This window comes from Syngnathus leptorhynchus, chromosome 10 (assembly GCF_054491065.1).
Source record: "Syngnathus leptorhynchus isolate UIUO chromosome 10, UIUO_Slep, whole genome shotgun sequence".
Taxonomy (NCBI): domain Eukaryota; kingdom Metazoa; phylum Chordata; class Actinopteri; order Syngnathiformes; family Syngnathidae; genus Syngnathus; species Syngnathus leptorhynchus.
The window spans coordinates 2,668,918-2,680,696 of NC_141204.1; the positions used below are offsets into that span (position 1 = coordinate 2,668,918).

The 11,779-nt window shown below is 48.2% G+C and overlaps 1 protein-coding gene across 2 annotated transcripts; it reads left to right on the top strand.

The window, feature by feature from the left end:
* Positions 1-952: 952 nt before the first annotated feature.
* On the top strand, positions 953-10,348 carry zranb1b (zinc finger, RAN-binding domain containing 1b). 2 transcript variants are annotated; one of them, XM_085922744.1, is made up of 10 exons: positions 953-1,364; positions 2,933-3,950; positions 5,070-5,257; positions 5,560-5,713; positions 6,176-6,247; positions 7,225-7,423; positions 7,553-7,673; positions 7,757-7,886; positions 8,488-8,717; positions 8,775-10,348. In XM_085922744.1, exons 2-10 carry the CDS (start codon positions 3,014-3,016, stop codon positions 8,991-8,993), a joined length of 2,250 nt encoding a protein of 749 aa, XP_085778870.1. In that variant the 5' UTR covers positions 953-1,364; positions 2,933-3,013; the 3' UTR covers positions 8,994-10,348. The 2 variants fall into 2 exon arrangements, with proteins under 2 accessions (XP_085778870.1, XP_085778871.1); XM_085922745.1 differs by lacking the exon at positions 953-1,364 and adding an exon at positions 1,869-1,973.
* The last annotated feature ends 1,431 nt before the right edge of the window (positions 10,349-11,779 follow it).

Here is an 11,779-nt window from a genome sequence, read left to right on the forward strand (position 1 = left end):
TTTTTTGGAAGATGTAATTCTATACAAATAGACACTCGTGTACTCATAACTGTAGGGGGTAATACTCCCTTCCGATGTTGAATGGGACACCGTGAGACCTCCCCAAAGCACAATGCCGAGGGACTCTTTAGACTTTTAGCTGGTTTTGTGCACTTGAAAAAAAAACAAAAGGCATAGCTGAAGGAGCACAGTGTGGTCTTATTTTGGGGAGTTAATAAAGAGACGTGTGTATGTCGGATGGCTTGTCTGTTTTTTTTTTTCCAATATTCATCAAATTTGTGGAGATTTTTCTTATTTTTGTACCTACATTTCTGGGCCAAATGCATGGTTTGCTCACTGGTTTGAGTTTTAGGTTTTCAACTGTTCAATCATTTGTGATAATTATTGAGAGAAATTGCTGTCTTCACGTCAAGAGTAACATAGGAATTTTCCAACTAGGGGGTTAATTGAGACATGTATGATGGTTAGATTTGCGCAATACGCAAATGCATCACAAAAACATGCAAAAAAAAGTGTTCATATTGTGTGTGCAGATGGCTGCTCGACTCGTGCCCCTTTTGCTTTTATGTGTTACATGAATATATGCATCCCGTTAATAATCATAACATTGGGGGGGAATTCCATCTCAGTCCAGTGTTGCGCGTCGGGCTGACATTGAAGCGGCCATACATTACTGCAGGCTGCTTGCAGTATTTTCACGATGACATCATCCCTTTGGAGTCGACACCACGTGGTTAACTGCTATTCCTGCAACAACAAAATATATACACACATTTTGCCAAGCCTGCGATCAAATTAAGAAAAAAAATAAAATATGTGATTTGCTGTTAATTAAACTACTCCACCGATGGGGGGGTTGGAGAGGGGACGCTGCTGCAGTTATTCCGGATGACATTGAAGTGTACTGTTTTGCTCTGACGTACCTCTTTAACATCAACAATGACGTACGTCAATTGTGATTGGACAACACGAGAGGATGCACGGAAATCGACCAATCACAAGACGCGGCATATTCAGGTAGTAAATCCTCGGTCCTGCCTCCCAACTGTAACACTGTCCAGGGAGGGCTTCCATACTTCTTTCGTTAGTGTGTTTTTAGCCCTTGCCTCTCTCGCTCCCCCCCCCCTCAGTGCCGCCATTAAAAGCCCTTCTGTTCGACGAAAAGGGGATAAAGATGATTTGAAGAGTCCAACGCGGACAACCGAGGAGGGACGGGGCTCGAGAGGGTGGGTGGAGGCTCTCGCCCTGTGGTTTATTTGGACCTCCGCCATCCAACCAAGTCAATATGCGGCTAGTGTCGGCTACGTAAGAGAAGCCCGAGTGGCTTCGGCTGGGAGTGGGCTCTCCACGGCCAACGAAACGAGGTAAGGGGCTTCTCGTTGAGTCCTACTTAACGGCTTCCACTTTCGAAGCGCAACAAGACCATTATCCATTCGTGTTAGCAGCGCGCGGGCGGTTAGCTTGCTCTGTAATTACTTATCTGGCAGGCTGTTAAATCTCGTTGAGTTTGTAACGCAAGGTAGCAAACATCGCGATAGTTCCATCGCCAAGGAAAGTTATTGACACGCTGACTGACGCCAAAACGCGTTTCGTACCTAGATTTGAGCACGAAACGATGACCGCGTCACCTGTGAACCTGGTCAAAAAGAACGTCGTACCTTTGGAAAAAGGTGGGGCGTCTCAGGTTGTTGCTGCGGGATGTTAGGAAAAACACAAACAAACACACAAGTCGCCCGCGGTGCGTTTTGTTGCGCTCATGTGATGAATTTCTCACCGTGTAAACAAACGTCAGTCCGAATGTAAGCAATGCGCATGCGCGGTGGATTACCCCCCTTTTTTTATTTGTCTTTAATAGGCTTTGCACTGAATTCAATTTGAGTGAGTGGGTTAAGTTTCTAGGCGGTCACACGTCTTCGCTGCTGGGTGTCTGCTTTCATTCGCCCCTTCGTCTCTTGTTACCGGCCTCCTCGATGGTACTGTAGGCCCCCTGTCTATAAATTAACTTTTACTCTATGTGTTTATGCTCGGTGTTGGGTTACCATTCCGGATTGTGATTGAGCATTGCTGTATTGTGGGGCGTCAAATACCTCCACGGCAAAAGCAACTGCACTGTGTTTACCCAGTCAGTGTGCGCCAGGCACCCTTTTGATTTTGTGCAGATGTGCATTAGTAGAGATTAACGTGCGATATTGGTACTCTGGAGCGGATTATAGAATATCCCTCTCTGAAAATCGTATTCTGAGTGTCGACGGCGTAAAACAGTTATCAGTACAGACAATACAACATCTTACCATTTCGATGAGATCTTATGTTTGTCCATTTATGCTAAAGTCAGTAATATATCAAAGTTACAAAATGTGCAAGGATTGTTTTGAACATCCTGATAGAAACATCTGTAAAATGAAACTAAAATAAAGTAAAAGTACTCAATGTTGGCTCATGGAGTCCTTCATTTACTCAGCGCCCTCAATGCCAGCGCTTAGCGTTGTGGGTGTTTACTGAATGGCAGAAAGTGGCCCCTCACGCTGACCTAATGCCCCCTCCCGTCTGTGCTCTGACCCTGAAACTACTCACCGGCTTGATTAACATGTGATCATCTGGTTGACATAGATTATCCCCGCTGCAAATTGTACACTCAACGTCACCATGATGAAACCTCCATTAACAGTACAGCCAATGTATATTTTCAGTAGTAGGACAGTTCAGCAATGTTAAAAAACAGAAGAATAAATAAAAATAACTTGCCTTATGAATAGATGGGCGAGTGCGGATACAGTTCCACAACTTTTTGGGGGCATTGTGTTAAATGAAATTTTATACATCGAGTACTAGAGGTATCAGTTACTGGTATCGGTCTGGAAAAAAAGCTGTATCTAACATTCCTTTGCAAAATGTTCCATGTGAAAAACATTGCACGTGTGTTGGGTTGCAGTGCACCGTTTCCATCGGAGTGGACCCGCCGAGCTGAGAACCCCACCGAAAGGCAGCGAGCCTGCTCGGCGCGCGTGTGACGATGACCGAGCTGGTCGCCAAGTGGGCCTGTGAATACTGCACCTACGAAAACTGGCCGTCGGCCATCAAGTGCACCATGTGCCGCGCGCAGCGGCCCAGCGCGGGCGCCATCATCACCGAGGAGCCCTTCAAGAGCATCCCGCCGCTGGACCCCGTCGGCCTCGGCAACAGCCCCACCCAGGGAAGCTCCTCTTTGCTCATTTGCCCCGACTCCAGCGCGCGGCCCCGTGTCCGTGCTCCCGACGCCCCAGAGACCAGTTCCAAGTGGTCCTGTCACATGTGCACCTACCTGAACTGGCCTCGCGCCATCCGCTGCACTCAGTGCCTGTGTCACAGGCAGCACGCTCAACAACACGCCGGTCATCAAGGACAGCCACGGAGTCCGACCGAGTCGCCCCAGACCTCGGGCTCCGGGTGCCGCCCGGCGCCCTCCTCCACTGCCACGGACCCCTGCGAGGAATACAATGATCGCAATCGGCTCAACACACACGCGCAGCACTGGACCTGCGCCGCCTGTACTTACGAGAACTGGTCAAAGGCGCCGAAATGCATCGTGTGCGACCACCCGAGGCCCGGACACGGACCGCTAGCCGAACCCATCCAACTGGCGTCCGAGCCCGAACGGCAGCAGCCGTCCTCCAAGTTTATCGACGCCGACATGGGCAACAGGCGGGGCGGCAGCACGGGGGGCCGGGGCGGACAGGGGGTCATCGGTGGCGGTGTGGTGGGTTTAGGCGGGGGTTGCAGCAGCAGCCAGAGGAGGTCGCCGCCCTCCTCCAAACGCGAGTCGGAGGTGAACATGGACTTTCAGAGGATCGAGGTGGCGTCGGGGGCCGGGATCGGCAGTCAGGAGGAGCTGCAGGTGGATTTCAAAAAACTCAAGCAGATCAAGAACCGAATGAGGAGGACGGATTGGCTGTTCCTAAACGCCTGTGTCGGTGAGTTTCAAGCGGATCCAGAGTGACCGCGGCACACTGAGGAAAAATAATTTTCAGAGGGCAACAACAAGTACAACTATGTCGTATGCGTCACTACATTAGCGTATTTTGCCTTTGTTTGGTGGAAAAAGTCAAATAAATGACGACAAATGCCATCTATTTATTCTACGCAGAGCGCTTGTTCCAAACGGGTTTACGTATCTCAGTCCACATTTGCTCATTTGTCTTTTTGGTATGCTGATAGACTGCTGCGCTTTTAGCGAGTATCCGGCCACCCACACTGCAGACTGGCCAGCGGAGGGAGGGAGAGTGGGAGGATGAGCGTTCTCAGGAAAATTTGTTTTTGTGTTGTTGTTTTTTTTCTTTTTGTCCTTTCGCTGTCACGCTACTTGTATAGTTCTCCTTCACGTTCCATCGAACGGCAGAAGTGATGGACGCTTTCAGGCCGAGGGGACGTCAACTCGCAAAGAGGTCACAGCCCGATTGTGCTGGAGACAATCCGTCACGAGTTTGTCCTCTGTTGCTAGGGAGGTTAAGCGTGACATACCGCGGCACTGTGTGTGTGTGTGCGCGCGCACAGCAGGCTTCCTTCCACAGGGACCTGTCGTTTTAAAAATAGAGTGACAAGTGGAGCCGCGGTCAGAAGTCTAAACGTCTTGAGCAACACTCGTGACTTTCAGCCTGCATTATTGAGCACCTGACAGTGACTTGCCATCACTCAGCGCATGACAAACATTCGGTGTTGAGACCACCGATGTCACATTGCCAGACGTGTCCTGAGGCCAGCAGCGCGCTGCGCCTGTTGGCTTTACAGGATGCGCGAGTGCCCACGCCAGTCTGCTGTTTTTGCGATCCTCGCTCGTCACTTTGAGCCGCTTTTTTCCCCCCCTCCCGCTTGTCAGCTCACGGCTCCACACGGCGGTCCTGCCCGCCCACGGCGAGTCTCTCGCACAAACGCTCGTGTGTGGCCCAACCTTGTTTTGTGTTGACATGAGAACAAAAGAAGCTCCGCGCAGTGTTTACAGTACACTCAAGAAGATGCTACACTTGTTGTATGGAGCGTCCGTCATTTAAGTTCTCAGCGGTTTGTCATATCTTTCCTCTCGTCTTTCCACACAGGCGTGGTGGAGGGCGACCTGGCGGCCGTGGAGGCCTACAAGACGTCGGGCGGCGACATCGCCAGGCAGCTGTCGTCCGACGAGGTGCACCTGCTCAACCGCCCGTCGGCGTTCGACGTGGGCTTCACGCTGGTGCACCTCGCCATCCGCTTCCAGAGGCAGGACATGCTGGCCGTGCTGCTCACCGAGGTCAGAAGAGAAGCCTTTTTGTACGTTTGTGGCCGGGGCGCGCGTGGCAGCTTGGTATCTGATGTCGCCGTTATCCCGGATTATACGCCGGCACGCAACTCGCCTCGCTCACTGGCCCAAATTGCCGTCAGAGCGGGTCAGCCAGAAATCGCCGAGTGAGACCTTGGCGTGTGCCTGCAAAAATATTTGACTTGACTTCCATTGGCAGTACAACAGCCAAATGCTGCTTCACCGTTTGTTTTTGGTTTAATTCTGGGCTCTGGTCTGCACAGGTTTTATCTAAAATGCTTTTCTCTTCTCAGGTGTCCCAACAGGCGGCCAAGTGCATCCCGGCGATGGTGTGTCCCGAACTGACGGAGCAGATCCGCCGCGAGGTGGCCGCCTCCCTCCACCAACGCAAGGGGGACTTCACCTGCTACTTCCTCACGGACCTGGTCACCTTCACCTTACCAGCAGGTCACCTTTACCTCGCTGTCTGGAGTGTTGCTCTTGTACAACAAACAAAAAATGCCAGTGTCTGGTTTTGGATTGCTCATCAATGTGCGGGACAATAGCGACCTTGGCACGTGGCCACGAGCAAAGACTCGCTCTGTTTGCCCCGCACACAGCCGATGCATTCATTTGTCTTTTCGGGGAAGAATTGGCTACTGTGTTGACAAGAGCCCCGTGAGCATACTAGACAGAAAGCCAGCGGTTATTGTGAACGCAACAAAAACAAGCTAGCCGCTCTGAGCAGAAGTATTTCGGTCAACTTGTGCTCATTAAAAACCGCTAGAAAAGAATAGAAAGCTTTCATTGCCATTTTAAGGTGGTGCAAATATATTTATAAACAAGTATGAATTTATTAGAATTTTTATTGGAATTACTTGTATAGATGTATTTTTTAAAAACATATTTTTTTGGCTGTATTTGTTGCAGATATTGAGGATTTACCCCCAGCTGTTCAGGAGAAGCTTTTTGACGAGGTTTTGGACCGAGACGTGCAAAAAGGTAAAATGTTGCACACTTCTGATTACATTAGTGAGTGCGTGCTGTTTGAGGGAGTTCAAGCAGATCCAAGTTGACGGTGATCCACTTGCTGTCCAAACTCATCCTCTAATGGGAAGCACGCCAAGTATTTGCAATGGTTTATTCCTCGCACTTCCTCCCTGCCAAAACTGGTCTCTTGTCTCCCCGGTCGCCCGCCCCGCCCGTCTTTACTTGAGTCCAAATACAGCCAAAGAGTTTTGTCCATTTCTCAAAGCTTTTTACCTTCAACCAGACGTGCACGCAAGCACTTCCACACCGCAAACAGGCAGAACTTCACCACACATGTATTGTCACGAGGATATCACATAACAAGCAACCTTAACCAGAAAAGTTGGACAGAAAAGACAGCTATGCTTTCCTTTTTTGGGTTTTTATTTTTTTTAGATTAACAGATTAAGATTTAAATCTGATCACGTGGCCTGGTAAACCGCACGCCGACTTTCTGCACCCACCCCCCCAACCCTTAAAGTTGCTCTGATGCACCAAATGCGGCTTCCTATTGGGTCGCTGCTTCAGCGACACACTGAGGAGGTCCGCCATTAAATAGATTAAGCTCGCTGGGCTTCAAAGAGAGCACGTCCACACAAGGGGCTTGTTGTCCTCCCACCAGCTCACATGTTCCCTCTTGTATCATCTCATAGCGAGCTGGTGTCAAATTTGGAACTGGATTCTTCTTTTCCTTTTTTTAAATTTTTATTTTTTTTAAAGGGATACAATAAAATAGGCTTGTACGGTTAAAACCGCAACGATTGTGGCCAAATATTGACTTCAAGAGGATTTTGATCGAATCCAATTTACAATTGTGCAAACAAAACAAATATTACGCATTAAAAACATCACGTGTAGAACAATACCATGAAAAAAAGGAAACACAATGTCTTTTTATTGGTGTGTCAGCAAATCAATAATCTCATCAATTGCTTATCCCCCCCCTCCAGAGCTGGAGGAGGAGTCCCCCATCATCAACTGGTCGCTGGAGCTGGGAACCCGGCTGGACAGCCGTCTCTACGCCTTGTGGAACCGCACGGCCGGCGACTGCCTGCTGGACTCGGTGCTGCAGGCCACGTGGGGCATCTACGACAAGGACTCGGTCCTGCGCAAGACCCTCCACGACAGCCTGCACGACTGCTCGCACTGGTGAGGCGCTAAAAAAAACCCACACAAAACCTACGGACCATTTGAAGTCATCCAAAACAGTTTACGTTAAGACCCAAGTGTAAGCCCACCATCAAAGTAAACTTGTGGTGTGTTTGTTTGCTGTCTAAGGTTCTACACGCGCTGGAAGGAGTGGGAGTCGTGGTATTCGCAAAGCTTCGGCCTGCACTTTTCTCTGCGGGAGGAACAGTGGCAGGAGGACTGGGCCTTCATTCTGTCACTGGCCAGTCAGGTAGGCAAAGCCGCACAGAACCGTCACGTCCGCTCTCGCAATGGGGCAGAAGTCTAAATCTCGGCGTCATCTTCCCTCCCCAGCCCGGATCCAGCTTGGAGCAGACTCACATTTTCGTTCTTGCACATATACTTCGGAGGCCCATCATCGTCTACGGAGTGAAGTACTACAAAAGTTTCCGTGGGGAAACGCTCGGGTTCACTCGCTTTCAAGGTAGGCGCCGCCGGTGTTACACGGGGATTGATGTATATATTTTTTGTATATTGCAAAGCAATTTTTAAGAAAAAAAAATGGTTGACCACATTGATGTGCCCCGGCCGAGGCTTCCTTTGTGAGTCCCTCATAGCTGACATAGCAGACATAGCTGCCGTGCACTCTTCTCCACAAGTAAGCCTTTCAGCTATATCAACGACTGGAAACATAATAGGCGTCTCTGGGGAAATGGATGACACACACACACACACACACACACTTTTTTTTTTTGCAAGGCAATGATGAAAGAGCATTTGTTGATTGTTTGTAGCGAAAGCGACTGAGCAGGTGAAGACAGTGAAAGCTCCCATGCAATTGCCTTGCTAAGGTATTGGGACCCATACAGAAAGTGAAGAAAAGGCTTCATGCGGGATTTTGTGTGTGATCATATGAAATAGGAGATAAGAAGAAGAAGATCTTGCAGTATTCTTGCATGTTGAGAATCGCTAACGTCACATTCAGATCAGATTCGCCAAACAGTTCAGTCGAAGGCAGAAAATCGTATTGAGGCTTCTTTCTGTGCGAGCCGCTGATGCCGAGTTTGACGCGTGTGCGTTGCCAGGCGTGTACTTGCCCCTGCTGTGGGAGCAGAGCTTCTGCTGGAAGAGCCCCATCGCGCTGGGCTACACGCGCGGCCACTTCTCCGCCCTGGTGGCCATGGAGAACGACGGCTTCGACAATCGCGGCGCCGGCGCCAACCTCAACACGGACGACGACGTCACCGTCACTTTCCTGCCGCTCGTGGACAGTGACCGCAAGCTGCTGCACATCCACTTCCTCTCGGCGCAGGAAGTAAGTTGTTTGCCCTTCCCATTTTTCTTCCATTTTGACACGGCTTTTTTTTGTCAGATGGGTAACGAGGAGCAGCAGGAGAAGCTGCTGCGCTCGTGGCTGGACTGCTGCGTGACGGAAGGCGGCGTGCTGGTGGCCCTGCAGAAGAGCTCACGCCGACGCAACCACCCGCTCGTCACGCAGATGGTGGAGAAGTGGCTGGACGGCTATCGGCAGATTCGGGCTTGCGCCGCGCTGTCGGACGGCGAGGAGGAGGAGGAGGACGACGACGAGTGAGTCCTCGCTGACCGCTGGAGACTTTGGGACAAACTGACCCGCGCGGAAAACAAATCCCAAACCACCTTTTGTTTCTCCAATGTGACGACACGAGCGGAATTCCCACGTGTAAATGCAGGCGTGGGAAGCCCTTTGAAGCATTCAGTCCACGTCCTTCGGCTTCTTCTCTCCAGTAAGACAATTCAGTAGTAGAAGAACCACCGTTTTTGACACTGCTCGGCGCCATCTTTGGGTTTGACCTCCACATTTTTCTTACTACTAGTAGCACTTTTGGGCCCAAAGCCGCTTGAACATTTATTTGTTGTCCAACTTAAGGTCCTTGTACTAAGTACGCTTTTTGCTCCAAGTACTGTTTTATCCACTACTAGTGCCGCTTTAGGCCTAGGTTTGGGTTTGGATGTGAAAGTCATAAGCCTTAGTTTATAGCTGCAGTTCATATAAAATACAACTCAGTTCAAGGTCTTTGTACGGCTATGCGCTTTGTCATCACTAGTAGAATTCTTTTTGGGTTCAATTTTGTGCCAGCCAGTAGGCCAAAAAGTGCTACTGGGTGTATTCTGGATATGGAATGAACGCTCAAAGGGTTTTCCATAATTATGCATGTGGTTGTTGAAAAGAAAACAACTTATATTCAAATATGAACTCTACCAGCATTTATGTGTTCAGTACCAAAAGTAAGCACATTATTTCCTATTTGGGTTTTGGAAAATATGCGGGGGGAAACATGGACAAAGCCATTGTTGTGTTTAGAAGTTCTAATGAAGCACTGCACATTTGTGACAACATTTCTATATGAATATGATTGCTTGAATGAGGTCAAGGATGCTCTTGGAAAAAAAAAAAAGGGAGGGAGACGTTCCCTTTAATAAGTGGACTCGCACTATAGAAGTTTGCTTTTGTTTTTAGTCAACATATTTATTATGATTGTATATGGAAGCTCATAATCTGTATATTTTTCAGCTTTTTGGGGGGTTGATGAAGAAGCGACATCTCGATTTTACCGGTGGTTTTAATTTTTCGGTAGTACCTCAAGGGGACGTCTACAACCTGGTGCTTGTTTTTCTTATTTTTCATTTCGTGTCTCATCAAGTCATCTTTTAGCCTGCCCGGGTCACCTTCACTCACCTCGTTTGTGTGCTCAAGCGTCTCGTCGTCATGGCAGCGATATCAAAAACCAAAGCAGACGGGGAATTCGCTTCTATGTTGTTGTTGTTTTTTTTCCTTGGTTTGGAGTGTCCACAGCAGATGTGTTGTTTGCTATTGATGCAATAGCAGGTCACCTACATACATGCAAAAGTGTAACACAAACAAGTAAGCAAAAAATCAACAACCAGAGAAATAAACACATTTTTCAATGTTTCAACTGCTTATTTCTCATTGGACAGGATGTGTCGCACCCTCTAGTGGAAGAGGCAGGTACTACAGGAACTTAAGTTGATGTTGGTCCATTATAAAACATATTTAGATGTAAATAAATTTGACTTTGTATAGTAAAGCTGTTTTTAATGACAATGTCAAATAGTGATGTGCATTCCAGTTCTTTCAAGTGAACTGAATCTTTAGAATCAGTTCACTCAAAAGATTCGTTCAAACAAATCGTTCAACAAATCGTGCCCCCCCCCCCCACACACACAAACACATTGATCCCTTTTTTTTTTTTTTTTAATCAAATAATCAAATAGCATGGTCAAAGCTTCACGAAAAGTGACACTGACTTTCTGATTGGCTGTTTGATGTCTGACGTCATTCGGACGCTCTATTAGGTACACCGCCATTTTCAGGTGTACCTAATAACAGGCCACTTCATTAGGGAAAAATCATGGTCAAAGTTTAAATGAAAGTGAAAAGTGCCACACCCAAACAACCCCCCACTTTCTGATTGGCTGGTTGAGCTGTGACGTCACTCGGACATTCCATTAGGTACACCGCCATTTTCAGGTGTACCTAATAACAGGCCACTTCATTAGGGAAAAATCATGGTCAAAGTTTAAATGAAAGTGAAAAGTGCCACACCCAAACAACCCCCCACTTTCTGATTGGCTGGTTGAGCTGTGACGTCACACCGACACAGGTGTACCTAATCACTTCATTAGGGAAAAAGTTTAAGTGAAAAGTGCCACACCCGCCCTCACCCCCCACTTTCTGATTGGCTGTTTGATCGGTGACGTCACTCGGACATTCCATTAGGTACACCGCCATTTTCAGGTGTACCTAATAACAGGCCACTTCATAAGGGAAAAATCATGGTCAAAGTTTAAATGAAAGTGAAAAGTGCCACACCCAAACAACCCCCCACTTTCTGATTGGCTGTTTGATCGGTGACGTCACTCGGACATTCCATTAGGTACACCGCCATTTTCAGCTGTACCTAATAACAGGCCACTTCATTAGGGAAAAATCATGGTCAAAGTTTAAATGAAAGTGAAAAGTGCCACACCCAAACAACCCCCCACTTTCTGATTGGCTGGTTGATCGGTGACGTCACTCGGACACTCCATTAGGTACACCGCCATTTTCAGGTGTACCTAATCACAGGCCACATCATTAGGGAAAAATCATGGTCAAAGTTTAAATGAAAGGAAAAGTGCCACACCCGCCCTCACCCCCACATTCTGATTGGCCGTTTGATCCGTGACGTCATTCGGACACTCTATTAGGTACACCGCTATTTTCAGGTTCGTTCGCCAAGATTCAAGGATGAGTGACAGACAGCGTTATGCCGACATTTATGTTTTAATTTTGTATTTGTTGGATTTTAGTTGATGGTATTATACCGAATGTGTTTG

Bases quoted from the DNA above. Each gene is read 5' to 3' on its own strand.
- zranb1b (XM_085922744.1), top strand. From the start codon at position 3,014: ATGACCGAGCTGGTCGCCAAGTGGGCCTGTGAATACTGCACCTACGAA. The intron at 5,714-6,175 runs GTCACCTTTACC...TATTTGTTGCAG, and splicing joins CACCTTCACCTTACCAGCAG to ATATTGAGGATTTACCCCCA. The intron at 7,887-8,487 runs GTAGGCGCCGCC...GTGCGTTGCCAG, and splicing joins CGGGTTCACTCGCTTTCAAG to GCGTGTACTTGCCCCTGCTG.